We start from the raw sequence: 25,326 nt of genomic DNA, 5'->3' as shown, positions 1-25,326 counted from the left end.
CTGCGCCCGCTGGGGCGGGGGGGCGCCTCGGCCCGGCCCCGCCGCCCCCCCGCGCTCGCTGCCCGGGGGGAGCCAGCGCTCAGCCGGGGGGGCTGTCCCAGCCGGGGGGTGCCAGCAGGTCGTGGGGTTCCCAGCCCCGTTGCCTCCCCCCGACAGCTTCCTTCCCCCGCTGTCCCGGCAGCATCCCGACGGCGGCCGGGGGCAGCTCGGGGGGGGGGGGGGGCGGCTCGCTGGCGCCCCAACACCCTGTTTGGGAGGGTCCGGATCCAGCTCCAGGGGGGGAAGAGGGGGTGCACAGCAGCACAGGCACCCAGAGCACCGGGGCCAAGGCAGGGAACAGGAGCGGGTCCAGAAGGAATAAAGACCATCCCGAGGGTAACAGATCAACCCCCATTTCCACGCTCAGAACCCCACAAAGACACCGGTGGGCTGAGAGGGGATCTGTGCCGAGGTGCAGCGCGCCCCCACATCCAGCAAAAATCCAATGAACGTTTTTTCAGCCGGAACACAATGGGAAATCAAGACTTTTCATTTATCGACATGAAAATCCCAGCCTGCTTGTCACTGATAATCCCCCTTTTCTAAGTAAAGGACACTTGTTTTTTGACATTCATCCCTCTCCCACCCAGCTGTCCCACAACTGGCGGGGAGTCCGCCCTGGGGAAGGGAGATGAGGACGCGTGCCCCGAAGCCATCTCGGGAGCGAAGGGCAGAGCCCAGGGACCCCCTGCGGCCCAGCCTGGTGCACATCCAGCCGCGCACACAAGCCCACCTCCCGTGGCACAGCCGAGCAGCAGGACACTTGGTGGCTTGCAAGGTGACAAGCAGCCCCAGCCACAAGGCAGGCACAGGCTCTGCTCTTGCTGTGAACCATGAGGAGCTCTGGAAGCCCCTGAGATGCACTGATGGAAGGGTCCCGGTCAGTGACCGCAACCTCCATCTGCACCCATGTCAGCAGTTTCTGGTGTCACAAGGACAGAGCAAGCCATGGAAGCGGGACTTCCCTCTTCTATTTGCAACCAAATGAAAGCAATAGTAAAATAAAATCAGTACAACATGCAGGAGAGGGAACACCAGGCCCACGGTACACAAGACCCACATCAGGTCCTCAATAAGCAGTGTCTACCATGAGAAAGGAGAATCCAGAGCCGGAAAGGAACAGGACAGAGAAGGGCAAGCCACCATCTCCACCAGTCCCTACAGACCAGCAGAGCAGGGAGCAGCTGGTCCCTGTCTGCCATCCCAGCACCTCCAGTAATCAGTAAGACCCCCTCAGATTTTTTTTAATCAAGCCAATAAAACCACTCACGCTCTTTAAAAAGACACTTTTAAACCAGTGACTGATCAATAGCTGGGGTGGAGCAGCAGATCCAGCTAATCAAAGTACGTCATTAGCAGCAAGAGACAGAGCGTCTGTCAGGAGGTGGCAGCGATAGTCACCAGATGGGAGGGTGAGTAAACCTACACCAGGCGCTGGCAGCTTTATAAATAAAACTCTTGTCGAGTTGCTGGTGCCTCTCGCTGCAGGACCCGAGTTTCCCCAGAAAACCGGCAGAGCGGCAGGAGCCCTTCGGCTCCCGGCACATCGCGGTGTAAGCGTTGATGGCCAGAAGGTTTCCTGCTGGGAAAGTGGATTAATTCTGGGACCTGCAGCATCTCCCAGAATCTCATCCTGCATTCTTCACCCCAATAAACAAGAGACTTTGGGGGTCACATCCAGCGTACCCTGTGACAACAGATCCCGGATCAGAGATGTTCGGAAGCTGCTCTGCGGGGTTTTCCCAGCCTTCGGCACCCGTACTCCGGCTCATCTCCACACGCTGGGGAAATGAGCCTTTAAGCCCAAGTTTTCCTTTATAGAGGAACCTGGTCAAAAGGAAATGGTTGACCCATTTCGCTACTGTTTCCTCTCGTTTCACTCGTATTTGCTTTGTAACCCGACCCTTCGCCATTTCAAAGATAAACAGGCTCCAGAGGAGGCCCCTTGGGAGCTCCAGTTCCCAGGTTTCCCATGGAAACCTCCGTGGTTACTCCTGGGAGGCGAGGGCCCTGCCTCTGTTACAGATCCCAGACTCGGGGTGGGCAGGGACCCCCTGGAGATCACCGAGTGCACCCCCCACCAGGGCAGGCTCTCCCAGGGCAGGCTGCACACAGTCCAGGCAGGTTTGGATGCCTCCAGAGAAGGAGACCCCACTGCCCCCCTGGGCAGCCCGTCCCAGAGTGCCGGCACCCTCATCGTAAGGAACTTTGTCCTCAGATTCAGAGGGAACCTCCTGTGCCGCAGGTTGTGCCCGTTGCCCCTGGTCCTGTTGCTGGGCACCACTGAAAAGAGCCTGGCCCCATCCTCCTGCTGCTCACCCTTAAGGTATTTGTAGTCATTGATAAGATCATAGAGTCACCCACCGGTTTGGGTTGGAAGGGACCCTAGAGACCACCCAGTGCCACCCCCTGCCATGGGCAGGGACACCTGCCACCAGCCCGGGCTGCTCCCAGCCCCGTCCAACCTGGTCCTGAACCCTTGCAGGGATGGGGCACCCACAGCGGCTCTGGGCACCCTGTGCCAGCACCTCACCGCCCTCACAGGGAAGAATTTCTTTCTAATATATCATCTAAATCTCCCCTCTTTCAGCTTAAAGCCATTCCCCCCTGTCCTCTCACTACACACCCTTGCCCAAAGCCCCTCCCCAGCTTTCTCGTCTGCCCCTTCAGGCACTGGGAGCTGCTCCGGGGTCTCCCCGGAGCCTTCCCTGCCCCAGGCTGAAGAACCCCATCCCCAGCCTGTCCCCACAGCGGAGGGGCTCCAGCCCCCTGCCCATCTCCGTGGCCTCCTCTGGGCTCGCCCCAGCAGGTCCGTGTCCTCATGCCCCAGAGCTGAGCGCGGATCCCCTCGCAGCCCTCTCCAGGCTCACCAGGCCCAGCTCTCCCAGTCCTTCCTCATACTGGAGATGCTCCAGGCCCCTCATCATCCTCCCAGCCCCAGCCAGCCCGTTCCCAGTAGCTTCCCGAACTGGGAAGCCCAGAAGCGGGCAGGGGCAGCCCACCCTGCCCCGGCACACCCGTGTCCCGGCTGCGGGGGTCACCCCGGGCCGCAGACACCCCGGTGCCACCGCGGCCGAGCCGCCACCAGGTGGCCCCCCGGCCCCCGCGCAGCCGCTGCCCGCCCCGGGGCGGGGGGGGGGGGGTCGAGCCCCGGCACCTCCCGCCCGCCGGCTCCCTCCATCCGCCGCTCCCGCACGCCGAGGGGGGGGGTGTGTGTCCATCCATCCGCCGCTGCCCCCATCGGAGGGGGGGGAGGGGGCATCTATCCGCCGCTCCCGCACGCCGAGGGGGGTGGGGGTCCATCCATCCGCCGCCTCTCCTCCCGCCAGCCCGGGGTGGGGGGGGAAGGTGTCTGCCCACCCCCAGCGGGGGTCGCTTTGCAACGTGCAGGGGGTACGGGACAAGCCGGGGGTTTAGGGTGCCTGGTGCAGGGTGGGATAAATAACCCACCAAAAAAAAAAAAAAATAGAAAAACAACAAACAAAAAACGCTCAGACACCCCCCCCCCCCAAGGCTACAAACACCAAACCCAGCAGCAGTGACCTCCACTCCTCGGTCAAGATAAAATTTCATCCGGATGCAAATGGAAACGATTTTTCCCTTTCCAATCCCGTCTCCATTAGGGAGAAAAGCAATGCCCGGCAGCAGGCTTAGTTAACCACTTTCCCTAGCAAGTAATAAACTAATTGTTGTTTGATTATAGCAGAGTTACCAGGAAAAATAGACCATGAAGATTAGGGCAACGATCATTAAGGTTGTACGCATCCTGTTCTCCCTGGGTAGAGTACCAGGCTGGTGAAAAGCCATCCCTCTTCAAAACTGGTAATACCTTTAAATAATCCTGCATGCTTTTCGGATAGGGGTAATAGAATTGAAAAGATGTTGTTAATCCCCATTACAGCTATTAATGTCGTTTGTAAAGCAACGGGAGGATGGGAACAAGGACAGGAGGCAGCACTGGAAGTGCGGCGTGGCAGGATTTTTCCCACGCGAAGGGAGCGCAGCACACTTGTGTGTGGGGAAGGGAGATGAGCCGGGGGTGCGAGGGGCTGCCGCCCGCTGTGCCCCCAGCCCAGCTCTCCGGGATGCTCTGCACCACTCCGGGAGCTCCAGCTCTGCTCCCACCAGCTGCTCCGCTCTCCCAGGAACCGGCTGCGTCTCAGTGTTTGGAGGTGATCCTTGTGCATGGTTTGCAAATCTATTTATAAAGCACTGTGGGATCTTTTAGGATGAAAGGAGCTATTATAACTTGGATTTATTATCCAACAAACCACCGTGAATTTTCTCCACTTCACCCTTTAGCTGCTCATCTCGAGACAAGCCTGAGCAACACCATTTAGGCAGAGACCCTCTGGGGGATGTTTCTGGCTGGCAGTATCAGTCCCTTGCCAGGGACATTCCCTGCTGACACCACTCTTCTGCGGGAGAAGGAGGAGAAATGCCCCTTGGCATATGGTGGAGAGAGGCGACAGCTCCAGTGTTGGGCTTCCCCTGGGCAGATTAGCACCCGGCAGGCTCCGGCGTTGCTCGCATGCCCGAGTGGGACAGCTCCGCAAACCCTTCCCGCTGGACATACTCTAGCTGACACACAGAGCCCATAATTGCAAGACACGTCAGGAAACATTGGTCAGGATTATATCTGTCTGATTGATGGGGATGAGGATTTTCCTCCCCTCCCCTGGCCAGCTGGCTGCCCCTACACACGGTGCAGGGGAGGATGCACACACCGCGGGTGCTGAGCTCCGGAGCAGCGCTCAGCGAGACACGAGGGGCAGATCTTCGTGCCATGGGTGCATCTTACATGCGTCCACCTCCAGCAGCATCCCCACTGCCTCGGGGAGCGTCTAGGCCAAGGGTGGAGCACGTTAAAAACACACCAAAGCCCCCAGTGCTGACCCATTACGCTGCTTTTCTCAACACAGGGTGATTTTTCCACCTGGAAATTGTATCCTGATTCATTGCCCACAAGATGATGCCAAACGTACTTCCTTCACTCCCAGTCATAAAAACCACTACTCAGAAACACAGGAATATATATCTTCTAAAATAATTTGCTTTGAAAGGGACACAGTCCAACTGACAAGCAAAACCACAGATCCCACACAAGGGAACACAGACCTTGCAAGCAAATATTTTTGCCTAAAACATATCTGAGTGGCAAAGCAGCCCCACGGCCTCAGAGCAAAGAGCCATCAGCATCTCACCCTAGCCCTCACCTCACTTTTTCTAAAGGCATATTTTATTTATTTTCAAAGAAAATCCACAGCAATCCCACTATGGTGAGGGGATGGGATTTCAGCTCAGCAATCAGACCAAGAGTCTCTGATCTTTTCAATAAAAACGGGTCATGTACCGGGATCCTATCTGAGAGGCACCCAGTTCTCTGCAGCAACTGGGTCCATGCATGGCCCCTGTGGTCCTGGGGGTTCTCCAGCCACGCATGTCGCGTTTTGTAGGACAGAGCCGTCTGCTCTGCCACCCGCTGCCCCGATGACAGGGTGGGAAGGCAGATCCTGTCTCATGCCTCCACATCACTCATCACTATGTACAATTTAACTGGCAGCTCCAGAGCAGAGATAGGCAGCCCAGAGGCTCCTCTTTGAGTGCGAAATAACTCGGATGAACTTGAACAGACTCAGCTCCTCATCAGCAAGAGGTGGCACTGGAGCAGGTCAGGCTTTTGAGGTCAGAAGGGACCACACACTCCTGCACAGCACAGGGACCTCTTGCAGGGGCTCAGCCAGCAATAGCTGTGATCTGGAAAGATCGTCAGAGGCCCGACAGAAGGAAAGCAGCTAAACCAGACCCAGAGATGGACAGACAGTGTCCCCAGTGTTTCCCCAACCTTGAGCCTGTCAGCCAAGGGCGGGTGAGCCACAGGACACACCGCAGGATTTCGCAGGGACTCAGGGATGCCCTTGCAGGCACCAGCAGGAAGGGTGAGAAACACAGGATAAACTAGGAAAGGACACGGGATGGGCGCAAGGCCAGAGGCAGAGCAGCACACAGGGGTTACCGGCACCAGGCTGGGGCAAAGGGACTCAAACTGAGCACCCTGAGGCACATTGCCCTGGACAGCAGCTCTTCCCACGCTCCGGGGAGACAACAGGGCGAGAGCCCAGAGCAAGGCGCAGGAGAGGGGTCTGCGCACCAGCCCGAGCTGAACCCAGCCTGGCAGGGTCCCCACAAGCCCCAGATGTGCCCCCTCCGTGTTGCCTCCCAGTGCACTTACATCTGCTGGCATCCACATCCAACCCAAATCCCTGCTGGACTGCCAGCAGGGAGGAGGCATTTGTGTGACAAGATTACAGAGATTAGCTCCCTTAGCATAAGCAGCTCCTGAGCTGGCCCTAATCCAGAGGGACATATGCAGCCCACACATCGCTGCCCTCTTCCCTGGGCTGTCCTGAAGGGCCCACACGAGCTGGAGGAGATGATTTGCACCAGTGCCTCTAGGTCACCGAGTGCTAGCAGGGGCCCTGAAAATGCTCCCAGCTCAGCCCCTGCTAACAGGACAGCTGCACTGGGATGGCTCTTTCTGCTCCCACCACCACCTCTCAGCCCAGTGCTTGCTCTAACGCGAGCACAGGCTCCTGGGGGCAAAGTTTGCCCTCTGTGTCTCAACACAGCCTCTCCAGGTGCTTTGTACAGCAAGCAAAGGCAGCACTACCCAGCTATAACCTAAAAACGCCCCACGTACACAACAGCAACTGCTCTCTGCAGGTTTCCTTCCACACAAACCCAGGCAGTTCTGCATCTTAAAGCGAACAGCTTTTTACACCCCACTGCCCGGTTTTCACCTGCAGAAGACTTGTTGTGGGGAGCCCAACTTACCTGCAAGCAGAGCCCAAAGCAAAGCACCGCAGAGCTCACAGGGCCGGGCTGCAGAACAAGCAGATGCTCCATCCTCAGCCCTGCAGCAGCACAGCTGCTCCCTGCAAGGAGGAAGGGCCAGCACAGCTGGAGGGATGCTTCTCCCACGGCAATTAATGGTATTAATTGCCAATAATCAGCAGCTGGGTCTCCTTGAACCCCAGGCACTCAGGTGTGTAAGCATGGAGCACTGCCTGCAGGGAGCGGGGAAAGGGGGGGGGGGGTGCAACCTGTGAGAAAATATGAATTGTGTGAGCTCCTGAACCCACAGACCGGTGGCTGAGAAAGGCTGGGAGTGATGCCTCTGCGCAAGGCACGGAGCGGCCAAGGAGCTGCTTAGGCTGAGGGTCAGCACTGATGCAAGGAGCCACAGCTGGGGTGCAGGGACCCCCGCAGCCCCCACTCTGGCACAGCCAGGGCAGGGGGGGCGATACAAGAGGCTGGTGGTGGGTCCCCTCAAGCCTCGCACCCCACTGGCCCAGCCCTCGCCTTCGCCCCGGTGCTGGGTGCAGCGGGGTGCTGACAGGACTTTATCCGGGCTTCTGCACGTGGTGGAAAAACACTTGGGCCACTGAGCAAGAGGCTAAAAGTGCCTGGGGTCAGGCCAAGCAGCTGCCGGGGCCACGCTGGAAGGGCTTTGCCCTGAAACTGCTGCATCCACCCCGGCGTGCTTAAACCAACCACACGAGATTGCATTGCAGCAGGCTGGGACCTGGCATGCGGCGCGAGCCAGAAATAAAACTGTTTGTGTAGCAACTGAAAAAATAGCAACAGGAGCTAGGTGAGCTTTTTTTTTTTTTTTTTTTTTTTTTCCCTCGGTCAGAAATACTTATTTATTTGGGTGGAAGAGATTTGTTTACATTTTAAAGGGGTTTTGCTTTGGGATGTGAGCTCCCCGGGCTGTGACCCAGAGCCTCTCTATGCTGCAAGCAGCAGTGGGGGTGCTTCCATGCAGGTCTGGGGCTCCCTGGCCCCAGCAACATCTGCGTTGCCCTTTCATGTACTTTTGGACACTGGTGTATACTGGGAGATGCTGGATACAGCACAAAACAGAGCCAGCAGGATTCAGATACAGGCTTGCACCAGGCTGTACCCCCATGTTCGGAAGATATCACCTGCATTGCTGTGTGGGAGCCCCTTCCCAGCTGTTATTCCCACCTTACGGGCAGGGAAAGGGAGTCAGAGAACTGACCCGGGCTCCTTCAGGTGGGCTTCGGGCTCAGCACCGAGCGCTGTGCCAACGCACCCTCTGCAGCGGCAGGGTCCGGGTGCAAGGAGCAAACTCCACGGCAGGCAGAGAGAAAGGCAGGTAGATAGATAGTCTGATAAGTGAGTCCAGACCAGTTATATACAAAATAAGAAAATAAGCACCCTGCAAGCACAGGGTCCCCCTGCTCTGGGGCTCAGGGCAACTCTCCCAGGGCTGCAGTTTCCTGCTTGAGCTGCAGCGGGCGAAGCACAAGGTCACCCCATGGCAGGGACAAACCTCCCGTGTCCCACACCTGCCATCCCTGCTGCTGGCGGTGCTCAACGCCTCGGCACTGACACGTAGGGAGAACTCCGCAAATGGCATCCAGGAGGTCAGACATGGAGAAAGGAGGGGGGAGCACGCCTGGAATCGGGTCCAAAAGCTGCATGTGGTGTGACCCTATGGGAAAGTAAAGCATCTCTTTGTAACATCACCACTTCCCAGAAAGAACCACGGAGCGAGACCAAAACCTGAGAAAGCATTTCATAAAGGCCCTCTTATCCACTGTGTGTAATTAGGCCTATCAGTGTGAACGGTGCATGAAGCTCCTGTTTTAGTTTAATAGAAAAAAAAAAAAAAGACTCAGCAAAGAATATTTATAAAGGTTCGTGTCATTCTTGTGCGTTTCCCATCACATGGGGATGTGTCAAAGGATCATGCTTAGTCCTGCAAGTGCTGAAGAGGGGTCTGGAAATAGTTATAGTGAAGCATGTGATCCCACTAGACTGGGAAAAAGAAAAAAAAAATCCAGCTTGGAGGTAGGTCTTGGCTTTTACCCTTTGGCCATCTTATTGCTTCTCCTAAGAACACCAGCAATGTCCCATGCAGCGAGAAATGAGACGATGAGGGAGGTAAAATGCCGCTGCACATGTAACTGCAGCCAGAACATGTAACCAAGCCCTCGGTGCTTCAGCTCCATGCAATTGTCATTGCAAAATACATCCTGAATCAGCACCAGCTGGCTGGAAAATGAAAGCCGGGCTGTTTGCTCCCCTCTCGCACCTCCCAAAATAACCAGCGGCTTCCCTGTACTCACCCCCGGGCACGCTTGCTCCCACCCTTCCCAGCAATTCAGCGGGTGCTGCAGCGGGCATGGCCAGCATGCCTGGCCCCATCCTCTCCGTGCCCCTAGAAGTGGAAGGATTAAAAGGGCATTTTTGAAGATCACCAAGGTGTAAGTGTCTGGAAAGTGCTGGAAAACCGTTACCCCCTCCCAGTGCCCAGGGTCCCACGCGAAGGCTGCGCGGTGCTGTGGGGCACCTCCAGCAAAGAGGCAAACACCTCTTAAACCACCCCTGTTGTTTCCCCATTTATCTACATCTAAAGAAGAAATTAAGGACCTAAATTCTATCGGCGTGGAGCCAAAGGTAGGCGCAGCACATTTCTTCAGGCACCTCCAGAAGCCCAAGCCTGGAGGCAGCGACGAGTGCTGGGGGCTGCCCATCTCCTGCCCCTGTCTCTCCCATGCCAGAGGAGCTGGCAGCATCAAGACCAAACGATGCCAAAGGCTTGTTACTCCCTGAGCTCCACACAGGGCAACAGCAATGAAGGGGATATACAGCTCATGTCCCAGAGATTCAGCCTCAGATGAAAAAATACCCCTCTCTGCTTGCTTGCACATATTTATTCTGTGCGTACAACTTTGAGAGCAGAGAAATCCTGGTGTAAATTACTTGCATGACCTTTCCTGTACGATGACTTTACAGCTGGCTGCCCACACCTCAAATATAATTTCATTTATGCCATCATCAACACTTGCTGGAGAGACTGGCAGCTTCTATCATTAACGTTATCGGTGCTACTGTCACCCAGCGTTGCGGCAGCAGCTGGGCAGGCGATGGGCACGCAGGCGGGCTCCGAAGGCATTACTGCATCACACAGCCCTGGGCGACGCAGGATGGGACGTTTTCAGGCAGGCCCGTGATAGTATTGATTAAAATACTTTTGTCCTCTCCTCATCCTTTCCCCACTCCAGCAGGAGCAGCACCAGCTGCTGTAGCCCCTGCTGAGCGTGGCAGGGTAGGAATCCTATTTTTCCAATTCTTTTTCCTGCCCTACAAGATCTCTTTCCAGGTGGCCAGCCACTGCACAGCCCTCAAAGGCCACCACACACAACGCTCCGCTCTCCCAGCTCCTTCTCCGCTACAACTTCTTGCACCTCCAGGGATGCGTGTCCGCAGCAGCCTCGCCCCAGCCAGAAAGCCCCCCAGGGCAAGAGCTGGCTTCATCACTTCTCGCCTGGAGATCCCCTTGTTCAGCCTCACCAGTCTCTAACGCGGTGCATCCAAGGTGCTCACAATGCAATTAAAAATGTGAAGAACCGCGTACTAAATTCAACCTGTTTTAAAAACAATGTCACTGGTCTTCACGACATCCTCCAACAGTAAATTCTGTGGGCTAATCAGGCACATGCTTTCTTTCTTTCAATTCCTTCTCAGCTATGCTTAATTACACTTAATTATGATGATCATGGTCTCTGCCTTCCTACCTACAATCCAGTTGCCCAGGAAAATGATGCTCTCCCAGACGCCTCTCCCCGGCTTGCAAAGCCAAATACCCAAGTTCCAGAGCCAGCAGGAGGAACGCAAACCCTCACATGGCTCCGCTCCTCGGCCGCCATAAGAAAGCTCCTCTCGGCAGTTAAGACCAAGCAGGCTTAATGCAGGCAGCTACTCCATCCCCGCAGAAACAGCCAACAAGCTGAATCACACTTAAGGGACCGTTCGTTAAAACCCATCACAAGAGGCGAGGGAAAAGCTGCGGAGCACTCGTCCCGACCACCCCATCCACCTGCAGTTCTGCACCGAAGCAGAGAGCTGGATCCCAAACCTTCCCTCGGCTCCAAGTTCACACCTCACAGATGTGCAGCTGCTGGCTGCGACGGCACCGGTGCATCCCTGCAGTTACTGTGCCTGTATAAATGCCGGGGAGAGACAGAGGTGGGAGCACAGGAAAACACGTGGCGTATGTCACGTGTGCTTTGGTCAAAGAACGTGCGTTCACGTCATGAGAAGGAAAGCGTCTTCAGAGGAAAAGACATTTCTGAGCATCTGTGCATGTGGCTGTCCTCAACGGCACTTGTAACGCCTGTTAGGCTAATTTGACAAGAGGAAAGAAAGCAAGCCCAACGCTGCCTACCCTTCACTACGGTCTGTGCAGGAAGAACTTGGTTTATAAAAGGGCTTAGATGAATCATATGAAGACTAGTGCCAGTTTGCTAGCTGATGCTTGGAGAACACCCGTAGGCAAAATTCACCTTTTTGGCCCACGCAGCCTTGAGCCACACGCTGACCTGTAAGAACGGTGTGTGGAAGAGTCAAACCCAGTGCTCAGAAAGACCCCTGTGCAGGCTGACGTTTCCTTGACACCACCGTTCCAGCAGGCCGTTAACTCCAGGGCTGCCTAACGAGCCTGCCAGGCAGCTCCTGGCTGGCCATGCCGGCAGGAGCTGCAGCTCAGCCCAGCCCCAGCAGCCTGGAGAGGCTCCTTGTTGCTGGGAATGGAGCAGCCTCACCTCCTCCCCCTCCTTCCAGCCCAGCGAGCAGAAGGACCACCAGCAGAGGTAGCTTCACAGCTGTCTGGTGACCTGCGTACGAAGCAGGTCCAAGGGCAGAGCTCCTCTGGAGGGGAAAGCACGGCAACACCCTGCACACAGTGAGCCCCAGCATCATTAAGTTATTTATACCATTGCTGTTACTAAAAGATGCATCCCAAGTGTTCAGTCTAGTAATTTTGAGGCCCTTTGGAATGGCCCCAGGAAGTTCCTGGCTCTTATTTTCAGAAAAAAATCAGGTCTCTTTAAAACTATCAAGCAGAAGACCCAAATCTGAAGCTCCAACACAGCCAGCCACCATTGAGAAGCCTTGGCTTACCGATATAAATTAGACAGACAGCTTAAAAAAAGCCCTCAGCCTGTGTCTTTAAAGCATCAGCAGGCAAAAATTAAACTGGACACATTTGTGCTAAGCAAATTGTGCTAAGGAGAAAGAAAAAAGCTAAACTCACTAGACTGTCGCAGCTGCTTTTTAAAGCACTTTGTGCTGAACAAGTCTGCTATGCGGCTCGGCATCGCACTCTTCCTAGGCAAAGGTCGACAAGTTAGACCCAGCAAACCAAAAGGAATATTGCCAAATGCAAGCAAAGCTCTGCTGCTGCCTGTCAAAATGATTCAAGAATCTCCCAGTTAATTTTTCCTCCAAGAAACCACGTTAATTAATGAACAGCAACAAGCAATAATGGATGGAATATGCCACACGAGCTACAATGGGCCAGACTCCAGGCTTCTGCCCCACAATCTGACTTTGTGCAGAGATGCAGATTTTATATCGACATCCAATTTCATATTGACATCCCTCTGCATAATTTAGGCAGGCAGAATTAGGTGAATACAGCTTTAGTATCAGCTTCCCCAGTTGCTCGGCTGGCATGAAACAGTGTTTCTCTTTACAGCACACTGTGCACCTCTAAACAGCAGAATTTGCAATACAATACCTGATCATATTACATCAATAAGCAGTACAGCATGGCAAGGTAAGCTTATTTTTTTTTAGGTGAGGTGCTGTGCCTGAGAAAATGCCACTCAGTCATACGAAATCCTCATACAGACTGTCCCATGAAAGTCAGTGACCACAGCAGGCTGAGCAGGCACCATGCCTGCAGGCTACACGGCTACGCGTACGTATATACGTCTACTGTAAACAAAGACATTCGGAGAACACTTACATGTCTGCACGTACGTATTTTGTTACTGTTTTCAGACTTGTGAACTTTTTTTAATCAAACATTTGCTATTCATCCACATTAAAACAGGGGGGAAAAAACAGTCACTCTGTGCTGTCCACAAGCTTTCTGCATGTAACACACATTGTTTAATCATATCGGTCATAGCTAGAGACCTTTTTATTGCAGCATGATTTCATCTTCAAACTATTCCAATATCCACTTGTGTACAGTAGGTTACCCATTTATAGGTTTCTAATAAAAGCAAATCTTCCTTAAGTGGCTATTACTGGATTTCTCCTTCCAGCTGAGGGATAAGCAGAATCCTGGGCTTTAAAAAGATCTCTAGTGGGCTGAATAAGAAAGTGACAACTGAAGAATGTCATGGCAAAACTTCAATATGTTCTAATTACAGCACCATTAACGAGAAGAACATTTGTCAGATCGGAACATTCATCACGTTTAGCGTAGACACACTGAAATCATCTAGTCACATAAGAGTCTGAAAATTTTCTGCTTCTCTAGTTAAATGCTACAGGAGGTAGTGTGGCAATACAAGGTAAGTTGCACCATCTGGAAATAATTAATCCTTTTTTTAAAAAAAAATAAATCAAGGCCTTTTAGGAATCTGCACAGTCTGTTGCTAAAGAAAATTATGTATTTATTTTCTTTTAAAAATTAACTGAAATACAACTTTAGGAAATGCCTGTTTGTTACATTTAGATACATAGTTTGAGACTGACTTATTTCCAAAGTGTTCCTTCACAGAAAGCTATATTCACATGCACCTTAAATGTCTTCTACGTTCTCCACCATACTACACCTCATCACAATACTTACAATAAAAAGGCTAACCTGTAGATTTTTCAGACATTGACATTTAGTATGAACATCTGCAATGTAGAAGAAACCCTGAATAGTAATTTGATTGCACCAAGACAGATGTCGGCTGGTAAAATAATAAGGCACAGTACTATGTATAGGGAACATGGGTTATTCTTTTAGCAACACAGACTTACTGACCTAGCTAGCCCGTTTGCGAGAAGTGGGTTTGGATTAAAGTCACTGCACTCCGCGAGCACAGGGACAACGTTCACCTATCCAAGACTGCTCTGATGACCCCAAGGATTTTACACATTACAGCAGGAGTTAAACTGTGAGATGATCAGTGGAGTTTTAGAACATGCAAGGGCTCTTTTATGGGGAGGCTGAAGCATATACACTTCCCCCAAACCCTTATCAAACTCATAATAAAAAAAATAATCAAGTGGTATCTGTGATAAGCACTGGGTATAACAACACGATGTCCAGTTTTCAAAACTGCCAGGTACCCACAGTTCTGAGTGCTCAACACGTGCAAACGCTACAGGTTTTTTCATGGAAGTCTCTCAGCACGGTTTGTGTTGAACCTCAGCTGAGTGCTGCAGAGAAGTACCACAGATCTTTCCCTGTTATTTCGGCTCTCCACTTCCACAACAGTATTAAATTTTGGCAGGCAGGGGATTTGTATCAATCATTTCAGCAGAGATCTCTGGGTGCAGAATCAGCCTTTTGCTTGTATGGCTAGGATTAGTAAGACATTGCTGAGATCATCATGTATATGTTTCACAGCCAAAACAGCTATCAGTATTAAACAAGGAGAGAGAAAAAAAAAAAGCAAAAAAAAAAAAAAAGCGCTGTAGTCTGCAGCAAACACCCCTTTAAAAAGGACCCTAGGTTTATTTTGGAGGTAGTTTTAAAGAGGATGACCATTGCAAAGAACCTCCACTGATAAAATTGCTGCTTAAAAAGTTTTCAACTGCATGAAAGTCCTAACAGGTCACAACACTTGTAAGCAAATTCAGATTGAGCAACACACTCACTCTTCCACAGAAGTCACTTTAAAGCTTTCCAGTTAGTCCGTGGTGAATTCTTAGGTCACCAGACAACTACAGTTCCTATTCAAGCTGGATGGGAAGGATAAAAAAAACACTCTAGTGAGGAGTATCTGTTGTACGCAGATCTCTAGAATCAGGTCACTGTTGTGAAACAAGCTTCACATTCAGCCGTCGGCGTTAGTAAGATCCAACGTGCAAAGAACTAAAGGCAGCTTGGGTGGGTGTCTCATCTGTGGTACTACGTTCCGCAGGGAAGAGGACTATTTCACTGTCCGCTGAGTCCCAATAAAAACAAGTTTCTCCCTGCAACTTGGACAGGCAGATATTTGGACCCCAGCATAAAAGCAATGTGTACCCGTCAGATGTGAAGCTCCTGCCTTGTCATTCGTTTCTATAAAAATTCTGCTAAACCAAACAGTTCCTAAAAATGTAGACAGTAACAGAGCATGTTATTTACAATACAGAGACTAACAGCATAGTAAAATGGAGGGAACATTATAAGGAACATTTTAAAACAAGTTTGGGTGACTTTTATAAACGGGATGTCTGTTTTGCTGTAGATCCAAGTAATTTGCATTTGTTTTGTGCTAACTTCCTAGGAGAACATGACTGAAGTTCCAGTGGAACCTCGCTAGTGCTGGCAGATTAACAAATCTGCCAAGCGAATTTACCACAAAAATAAAAGCTGCTCTGTTACTCTGTTTAGACAGGTTTAGCTTTAGACTACTTTTAACATTCTAACCAGTACCACAATGAAGGAAAATGGTGAATTTCTGGCGATTTCAGACCTCACTATTGTTTAGCTTTCCAAAAATCAAAGCATGAATTTGAGGTTTGATCGCACGTCAGAGGAGACAGACACTGTGACTGTGACCACCCTTTATAAATGACACCGTCCAGTGGCACAGCCCACGGTCCAGCCCTCCACGCGCGGCTGTGGGCAATTCACAGGGAACTCAGCGAGTCAAGTGCTTGCAGGGACGATTCCTCAGCTCTCTCCCAGATACAAGATCTATTGGCTCACTTGGAGGGCTCTCCCAGTTCGAGAATACTGTGTCACACCACTGACTGAAAGCAAACATTTTATAAAGAAAATGGAGCTTAGTAATTGGAAATAAGACCAAAATATTCTTAGCTGTATTCCCTGGGTTCTGAGGAAGTCCTTTTCAATATAGTACAAATCTGCTGATGCTGCCTCCTTTTCCTTCTCACCTACTGTGGCTATACAGAGCCCCAACACAGTTAACTACGCACTTGATTTTAAAATATAGTAGTCCCAGGTAAGAAAGATCCAGTCTTAAACATAGACAATGCATAACGGGCACCTTGTGCAGTCAGGTCATGCTGAAGAATTTTCTATATAAAAAGCAACGTTCTTGCCAGCCAATTACTTTATCTGCAGTTTTACAGCACCAACCTTAAGTGAGATTATTGCGTATACACCAGAGGCTGTTGTTACATTAGATTTGCCTCAGTAACTAGCTGCCAGAAGTCACAGAATGATTATTCTGCATTTGGCAATTTATTGATGAAAACGGTTTAGAACCAAGATACTGCTCTGTGTTCCTAAGAGAAGACCTGTTTGTACAGCTCCTAGCGTACCAACACTCGCCCGACTTCCACCAGGCTCCAGACACTACCGTCACTTTACAGTCTCTACATAATAAAGTGCTTTTCTATGCATCTTTCCTAACAAGGTATTGCTCCTGAAAGGTTCCTTTCTCCTCACTCAACAGGTGTATTTTGTAAAAATATGCATAGAGTAAAGGACAGAGGAGGAAGAAGAATGTTTCTGGTTTCTGAAAACTTGCAACATCTATTAGAGATTCTACTAAAAATCAATAGTATCTTCTGCCACTTCCCCCCCAAAATCCACTTCCCCGAATCTCCATTCAAATAAAACTTCATTCAGCCAAGCAAAATAAAAAAATACCAGCCATACATTATTTTGACATGAACTATAAACATACCATAGGCGCTGGTATTACTTGTAGCTGCACAGAAAAAGGTTAGACTGTTATTTTAATGTTATTACTAAGCTCAATGAATTTACACTTGTAAAACAAAAGAACTTGGAAAAGCTATGTACACGAGAACCTCAGTTCAAACAACAGTCCTGGAAAATTTGGAGCTTTGGTTGTGTCTTTTTATACAGGTCTCCACCCAACATTTCACCAGTGCTGTAATTAAACAGAGCAGAGGAGAAAATGCAGCCCCATCTTCTCAAAGGGAGGGTCCTGTACTGAACACATGGTCACCTTATCTTAAAAATCACCTGGATAATTCCTTTGTTTGTATACTGAAAGCCTCCTTGTTTTAACATTGAAAAAAGAACTGCTACAGAGAAACTCGTTAAATTTAAAACCTTCTGTTCATAAAAGCTCTATATTGTATTCAAAATTGTGTTCAGGCACCTGGCAAGAGATCAGATGTTTTTGCACATGGACTCGGGCCATGTGGCTGCAAGAAGCAACAACCCGAACAAGTTGTGCTGTTGTCATTACACGTCACACCACCTTTTCATGTTCTTGGAAGATAAAGGAAGAGGAAATACAAGCTCATATATTTAAAGAATGAGAAAACGTAGGCATCTCTCTCTCAAAGACCTGAAGAAATACGACTAGACATAAAACAATTCTTCCCATAACATATTTTCATTTGGATCTACCAGTTCTTGCACCTTATCAATCTTTCCTGGCACTTCACATTTTATGCTTCAAGTTCAGACAAGCTTCCAAATATTAGGCGAGCACCCCACCCCACCCCCATCATTTTCTAGTTACAGCCCTGGGCCTTAAAAATTTTCACTTGTCTGATAGGGGTGGCATGTTTGCTTTTTAATAAAAGAGCTCCATGTAAGTCAATGGAATTCACTCTACACACACACAAAAAAAATAATTTGTAAAATGACCAGAACGTCAAACATGGATGCAAAACAGCTCTTTAAGTTCAATGTTTTTGTGTTGGGAACAATACAGGAAAACAAACACGCACACACCTGGCAGAACTGATGATTTAAATTTGAGCTCCAAAGAAACATAGGATTGATTCATTAGCCCTGAACAAACTGGCCCACACATGATGGACCAGTTATGATCTTGAATTCCCCTACTGGCTTTCCATAAACTTTTAAGGGAAGTAGCAAGTGTACAGAAGTTAGGAGTTTTATTTAGATATATCCTGTACTTCATGGCATTTCTATGCTCCTTTAGAAAAAAAAAAAAAATACTCAGATGATAAAATTTCAACACCAAACTCCTTTGGTGCCTATAACCCATGGTATTTTAAAAATCTCAGTCAGGATAGATAAGGGAAAAGCAGCACAGAGAAATAAAACTCTTCAAACATTAAGTTAGCAATTTGCAAGTAAGTTCCTAATGCATTATATTAACACGTTTGTGCTTTTGACAACAGATGTAAAAATTTCCCCAGAATAAAAAGAGTTCAGTTGGAGATTAACTGAAAATACGTACTTTGAATTGACTTCTCTTGCTCTTTTAAGCAAAAGAATCTGTTAAACTGTCCTGATAAGAAATAGATTGATTCCTAAAACAGCATTATTAGATAGCTCGTCTGCCAAACTGTCTTGTACTCAACAGCTGGGCTGACCTACCCAGTAATGTAATACGCACCACATTGAAAGTGAAACAATTGGAGAAAAATTAGCCCTTTAAACGTGTACATTTTGACTGAACTTTTTATATTCAAGATTTAGCCTCTAATAAAAAGTAAATCCATTAAAAACCTCTGCATTTAACTTCCTTACACATTATTTAACAAACAATTAAAATACAAGGTATGTATTCTGGAAATACATAACACTATTAGCTGACCAGTTTGGGTAGCACAGTACATAGAGGTATACTGCCATTGGAGTCGGATGTTAAATTAGCCCTCAGCTTGTTGGCCACTCCAACTACGGGGGGCAACTTGGAACCTATTCCTGTGAAAGAACTTGTATAGCTAGAAATCCGTTTAGCGGAGGTTTTATCAGTGCTAGGTGGTTTGGGCATTCGTTTACAAATCCAAGGGTGCCTTAAAGCTTGATTCGGAGTCATGCGTGTGGAAGGATCCCAGCTGAGACATTCTTTTAAGAATTCTATAAACAAGGGATCGTCGCAGCCTTTTAGTGCCGTCACCCAGTCTTTGTTCCCTGGAGCGCCTCGTATTTTACCCCGGCGCGATCGACTCCCATTGAGGGTCACTCTTCCATCTGCGTGTGTAGTTACAGTGCAGTAGCGAGGATGGCCCTTAGAGTTGATGAAGTTCTTGGCTCGCTTGGATTGATCCAAAAGCTTCTGAGGTGGCATCCCAAGAAGTTCCATCATACAAGCCAGTTGGTCTCCCTCATCCTCTCCAGGAAAAAGAGGGTATCCAGTCAATAGCTCCACCAGAATACAGCCAAAACTCCACATGTCTATGGGCATCCCATAGCGACTGCCCAAAATTACCTCTGGTGCCCGATAAAATCGGGATTGAATGTATGTGTAGACTCTTTGGTGCTCAAAACAGCTGGACCCAAAATCTATAACCTTGATTCCACTCCTCCCTTGCTGTTTTAGGAGGATATTTTCTGGCTTCAGGTCACAGTGTATGATTTTGTTTCTATAAAGGGCATCCAAACACTGCAGTATAGAGTGAGCAAACTTGCGCACCAGTTGGATACTGAAGCCCTGAAACTTATTTCTTTTAATCAGCTCATACAGGTTCATACTCAAGAGTTCAAAGGTCATACAGATGTGGTTCCGAAAGGTGAAGCTTTCCAGCATGTGAATAACATTCATACTGCCTGTTTTATCCTGCTTCTTCAGGTGCTCCAGAATCCGGATTTCTTCTGCCGCTTGGCGATGGAATCTCTTTTCATTGCGAACCATCTTTAAGGCTAAGTGTTGGTGAAGCTTGTGATCGTAGACTTTTGCAACTTGTCCAAAACTGCCCTTGCCAATGATTTTGAGTACTTCATACCGGTAGGCAAGATGGTCATGGGGCACGTGAATGTAGCTGCCTTGGTCATCATCGTAACCTCCATTGTTGGGACCGCCAATCACTCCTTGCCTCTTTTTTGCAGCTGGACCCACAAAGTAAATTTCAGAAAAATTAAATATCTCTTGCTGCTCATAAGCAGATAACTGATGTTTGTACTGTTTGACAGCTTGCTCCGGAGCTTGGGAAATGGCTTTATGTGCTTTTGAGGAACTACCACCACCTTTAGAAGTGCTTATTCCCTCTATACTTTTATCTTTTGTCAGGGAAGGGAGAGATCTTTCTGAACCAGTAATGCCTGCAGACTGAAGAGCATTACTCCTTCTGTTGCCAGAGTCCTCAAATAATTGCTCCACTTTGACCTGACTTCCAGTCAGAGGGTGATCCTTCATTGCAAGTTTGTTGCTAGAAATCTACAGATGGGGAGGGAAAAAAAACAACCACCTTTTAAAGGACAGACTAAGAATAAAATCAATACCACATGAAACAAAACCAGTAACTTTAACAGGGTTTTTTTGCATTTCTATCAGGAACAAATATAAAGCGTGGGACGTAAACTAACTCAAATTACAGGCATAGTTACAGAAGGGTACACAAAGAGAATGCAACATACTGAAACAAGCACTTGCACAAAGTTAGTGGTACTTTTTAAGTCCATAAAGGATAAACCCTAGCCAGTCACACACACAAAGACACAATACCTATCTTTACTAGCATGTACGGAGTCAGCAAATAGCTGGGGGAACAGCTATGTTTAGCTTTAACTGTGGGTGCAGCAAACAACCAACGACAGATGCAACTTGCACCTGTCTGAAACATGCAGCACAATGAACATGCAGGGAAGTGTCAGGAATATTGCAAAGACAAGCGTGCTGAAGGAAGACAAAGAAATGACAGCAGGAGATACTACGGCTGGTGTAACCAAGCTGAACAAGGAGCAAAGGATGACAGAGCAAGACAAGATAAACCATAGGTTTTTTTTCAACTCCCTGTGAAAGCATGATAGCTGCACAACTATCTTAAGACAGACTTGGAAGCTTTGAATAATCAAGAATATCTCTTACTCCAACTTAGTTGACAGCAGTCTGTAACCACTGCCTCTTACTACCATATGTTAAAATATTTACATCTGAAATGAATGCGTAGAAGGTGAGAAAAGCACTGTGAAATTTTTCAAGCTTGTTATTTTTACAATTTGGTAAACGCTGAAATCCCTGGAATTCAGTTCTTTACTAGAACAGCAGTTATTCCCCTTTTCTACTGACTGACGCTCCATGCTGATAGACAGCAAAGAGGTGTTGTCTTACCCTGTGCAACACTGAAGAAGCCATGACTAGAGTAGCAACATCTGTTTTCCATTTTGTCCTTTAATCTAAAAATAAAGATTTGAGACACATGCCAAACCGATTCCCTGAAAACCAAAATAACTACACAGGAATCAAACAAAAAATATAAATAAACCTGCAGATCCACAGCAATAAAACCAAATTCCTTTTTAGTTACATACAATCCAACATCTCGGCACAGTCAGTAAATAAGGGAAGTGAAAGTTCTTGCCAAAAACAACTAAACACGTCTTTTAAGAGTCTGTCTGTTGGTGCTGCTTTGAAATGTTAGCTCTTGCTCAAAAGCCCCCCAAAAATGGACACTTCCTGCAGAAGTCAGTCCTTGTCAATGGAGACCAGAGGCCATTGGATATATCCTCCAAAGTTCCACTACTCTGGGTCCTATCAACTAAAAAAATACAGTGTACTGTAAAAGACACGCCTTTCCAGAAAGTCTTAAATAAAAAACCAAAGCCCAACCCTGGTAACTTAGGATAAACGCCTTTTTGTCAGAGTCTGGCTGTACCCCGGAGATAAGAATGACATTTTCAGAACTGGCTAAAAGACTATTCAGGCCAGCAGACTCAAACAGTAAGTTTACAAATAAACAGAGAACATAAGCACAGAACAAGGTTCACAATCATTTGTTTTCTGAGCTTTTGGGGTAGGGGGATGAACCAAAACAAAACAAGCCTGTCCTACAGCAGAAGTCTTATTTTCACGTCGGCAATCAAAACTTGATATTCTTCCTAAATGGGTTTGGATTCTATGCACAACAGAAGCAGCTTTTTATCGCTGTGGTTCATGATAGACAGAACTGCACCCTTGCAGCCAGCCTCCCTGACGCAGAGCATTGCCATGGCAGGGCTCTGCGGAGCAGCCTTCTCTAGCTGGAGGAGCTAATTACCTACCAAGACTCCAAAACATGCTACTATATTGTGGAAATGCTACTTAACTATGTAAATTTCTTTCAAGTATTTGATTTCCAAAAAATGGTGTTAGTGGCTGCATGTCATCAAGTGTAGCAACATGATGAAGTGTGAAAGCCTTGCAAACAGTGCTAAATCTAAATAGTCTCCATCCAGGAGCAATAGCAACTCTGCTAATGCTGCCGTTCTCTAGCAAACATTTTGTACCTTTAAATCCCTAAATAAACAAAGATTTTGTTATTCCACGTATCCTGGAACTATTTCTTTAACGAGAAAACTATGGCTTTGGATCTCAAACTCGACTCAACAGCCATTCAAGTACCAAGAAGTTTCATTCTCAGGGGACTACCAAAATCATTTGCCACATGACGATGAGACACAAATACAGATCTATCTTAACCTGAACTCAGACGAGCTATGCTTATAGTCAGATGACTTCTGGGTAACATCAGCTATCTTTCAACAGCTTCCTTTCACAAATCACAGGCTGCACAGGTTTTGTTTTATTGATAAAGTGCTATTAGCAGCCAAGAAATTAGACTGACAACAAAAGTGGTGCCCTGTTGAAGATTTTCACATCCTTGCAAAACATCATTTTAATTGAGAAGGAAACAGTTAACCCAGTTCCTACACAACTGGGTTTTTGCAAAAGTGTGTATCAGTTACTTTCTGAATAATGAATTAAACCCACGTATTCTCAAAGCAGAGATATTTATGTTCTCTTAAACCAAGATGAAAAGAATGGACAGCTGTAGACACCAGAACTCTTCAATTCTCACGTAACACTACATCGTAGTACAAAAATCTTGCAAGGAGGAAACTGAACATCTCTTAATTCCAGATACCTTCCCCTTAAAACTGACCATCATGATTTCCATCCCTGCATCCTTCATCTCAGTTCCTGCTGGCAAGATACCACTATGGTTGTACTTTTTTGATGTGTCATCATGGTAAAACTAGGCATTTTATAATCCTTAATCTTGTCCTAAGAAGTTAACAGGCTTAGTGGCCAAAACACAGATGAAAAATAATATACACCAGTGAAGCAAAACATTCATAGAGTTATATTTGTGTCTAACTGGATAGTTCCATTCTACCAATTTCTGTTCAGTTACGATCTGAAGTTACACTACTATTTAAACACTGCAGTTTAAAAGTTCCCACATCCTGGGGGGGAGGAATAAATTAACACACTACTCTTCGAGTTCTACTACTCCACAAATCTCTAAATTTATTCTGCTCTCCCTCAAAATTGCCAAAAAGGGAAAACACAGACCCATGCTACTGAGTTTGCTCAGTGAACAGCACAGACCAAACTAATTACTAGTATCTGTTACAAGAAATTCCCACAAGGTGATGATTTTCAAATGCACTGCACTCAGTGAAACGTCTATTTTCACTTTTTAGAGAGTGGGGTTTTAAAAAGCTCAAGCTCCTTCACTTCTGCCAGAATACAGCAAGAGCCAAAACACATTTAAACACCATAAAAAGGTCAGATCGGCTAAACATGACCACAACCAGCTCACCTGAATCAATTTAAGGAAAGATACCATAACTGCACATCTGCTGAGGACACAGCACTTAAAAAGAAGCAAATAAACACCTTCTGTTCATACAGAGCTATTTTGCTAGCAAAGCGGCACATAATGCCAAAGTTTTCAGAGGAGAAAGATACTTTTGTTAGATGTTTGGCAGTCATGCAAACCCACACTGTTCCTTCTGCTGCTCCTAAGTACTTATCTCTTGGAATTTTCATGAGGGAAACTAAAATGGAAACGTGCAAGAAGTACGTGTGGATTTACATACTTACTGACATACAAGGTGACATGGCCGAACACTTCAACCTTCTGCAGAATAACTTTCCTGATTTAAACATGAGCTGAGCGAGGATAGCAAGACAGGATTTCTGAGGCTGCCTAGCAAGTTCTACATTCAGCACAGTAAATACCACATCATTTTTATGCTTAGCAAAAGCAACAGTGTTGATAAACTAGTAGAAATCTACAACATCCCACTAAATTTTTCTCAATAGGAAGACATCCAACTCCTTGATAGTTGCTGCTGCCAGACAACGCAAAGACACAGACAGCTTTCAAATACTCACATTAGGTCTTCCAAGGGAAGGAAGTCCCGAAGGGCTGAGTTCTTCATTTGTAGACTCTTGGTACCTAATCTGATCTATCCTCATATAGGAGTCATATAATCCATCTCCAAACCTGGCTGGAAACATCCCATACACAAACAGGTTAGTGACAACAATTCACGCCGATACAAACGCTGAAGCGTACCCCACTCAGTGCCGGGTAGTCCGTGAGATCATCACTTCATTCGTTTTTTAAATGATCTTTAGGATTTAACTATGGCTTGATGTTAACACCACAACAGAGTGCAAAGCCCTTGGGAAATCTTAACTGGCTATACTTTTAATTTAGAGCTCCTCTTTTTTTTTTTTTTAAATCAACTTCTGCACTGCAAAGATATCCTTAAGGTACACGAATTAACATACTCCCCATTTTCCCTTAAGTAGAATAATCCTGCACCAGCCCCATCAAGAACAACAGAAAAGGAGCATACACTGCAATTCTTGCCGGGACTACCCTTTAAAGTAGGTTATCCCTTAAAAACGCTGTGTGGGAATCACAGTTGGCAGGTCTGCCGCGGGGGGGGCGGGGGTGCCGATGTGCGCGGCGCCTGTGGAACTCAGCTCTCGGCCGTTACAATTAAACTGCAAATAGTGTTAAAAACTTCCACCGCCGCGCTCAGGGCGGACCCCACAGCCCCGGGCCACCCCGGCGGGCCCGCAGCCGGGTGCGGGGCTCCCTCCCCGCGCTCGCCCTCCCTCAGGCCGCGGCCCGGCGGGACCCCCACGGCCTCCACCGGGGCGGGCCCGGGGCCGCCCCCGCCCGCTGCCCCCCGGGCCGGCCCCGCGGCCGCCGCCTCACCTGCGCCCAGGGGCGCCTCCGGCTTCCTGCCCAGCAGCATGGTGCCGGGGGGGGGGCGGCCCCCATCCCCCGCCGGGCCCCGCAGCCGCCGCTCGCCCGCGCTCCGCCGGTCAGCGCTGCCGCCGCCAGGCTGCGGCCGCCCGCCACCGGCCCGCCCGTTGCCACGGGAACGGCCCCCCCCGGCCCGCCCGCCGCCGGCCGGCGCCTGCGCAGTGGCGGCAGGGGGGGCGGAGGCGGCAGCGGGCCGGGCCGCGGGGCCTCTCGGCGCCGAGGGGCGGCCTGTCGCCGCGCCAGCCCCCTCCCCGCGGGCACTCGCTGCGTTTGTACCCGACACCTTCGCGTTTCATCGCGGCTTTCTCAGCCCCGCCCCCCACCCGGTGCGTTCCCGGT

At 48.8% G+C, this 25,326-nt stretch overlaps 1 protein-coding gene across 3 annotated transcripts; it reads right to left on the bottom strand.

The window, feature by feature from the left end:
- Nucleotides 1–13,260: 13,260 nt before the first annotated feature.
- DYRK3 (dual specificity tyrosine phosphorylation regulated kinase 3) lies at nucleotides 13,261–25,107 on the bottom strand. Of its 3 annotated transcripts, none has more exons than XM_056361854.1 (3): nucleotides 24,937–25,107; nucleotides 24,099–24,214; nucleotides 13,261–20,153 (listed from the first exon to the last, which is right to left on the bottom strand). In XM_056361854.1, exons 1-3 carry the CDS (start codon nucleotides 24,974–24,976, stop codon nucleotides 18,582–18,584), a joined length of 1,728 nt encoding a protein of 575 aa, XP_056217829.1. In that variant the 5' UTR covers nucleotides 24,977–25,107; the 3' UTR covers nucleotides 13,261–18,581. The 3 variants fall into 3 exon arrangements, with proteins under 3 accessions (XP_056217829.1, XP_056217830.1, XP_056217831.1); XM_056361855.1 differs by having other exon boundaries at nucleotides 24,099–24,210; nucleotides 24,937–25,046; XM_056361856.1 differs by lacking the exon at nucleotides 24,937–25,107 and adding an exon at nucleotides 21,048–21,112 and having other exon boundaries at nucleotides 24,099–24,181.
- Between the last annotated feature and the right edge of the window lie 219 nt (nucleotides 25,108–25,326).

Source organism: Falco biarmicus, chromosome 16, assembly GCF_023638135.1.
Source record: "Falco biarmicus isolate bFalBia1 chromosome 16, bFalBia1.pri, whole genome shotgun sequence".
In the NCBI taxonomy this organism is placed as follows: Eukaryota; Metazoa; Chordata; class Aves; order Falconiformes; family Falconidae; genus Falco; species Falco biarmicus.
This window is presented reverse-complemented; position numbering and strand designations above follow the sequence as displayed.

Bases quoted from the DNA above. Each gene is read 5' to 3' on its own strand.
- DYRK3 (XM_056361854.1), bottom strand. From the start codon at position 24,976: ATGCTGCTGGGCAGGAAGCCGGAGGCGCCCCTGGGCGCAG. The intron at 24,215-24,936 runs GTGAGGCGGCGG...GGATGTTTCCAG, and splicing joins GGAGGCGCCCCTGGGCGCAG to CCAGGTTTGGAGATGGATTA. The intron at 20,154-24,098 runs GTGAGTATTTGA...CCCCATCTGTAG, and splicing joins CTTCCCTTGGAAGACCTAAT to ATTTCTAGCAACAAACTTGC.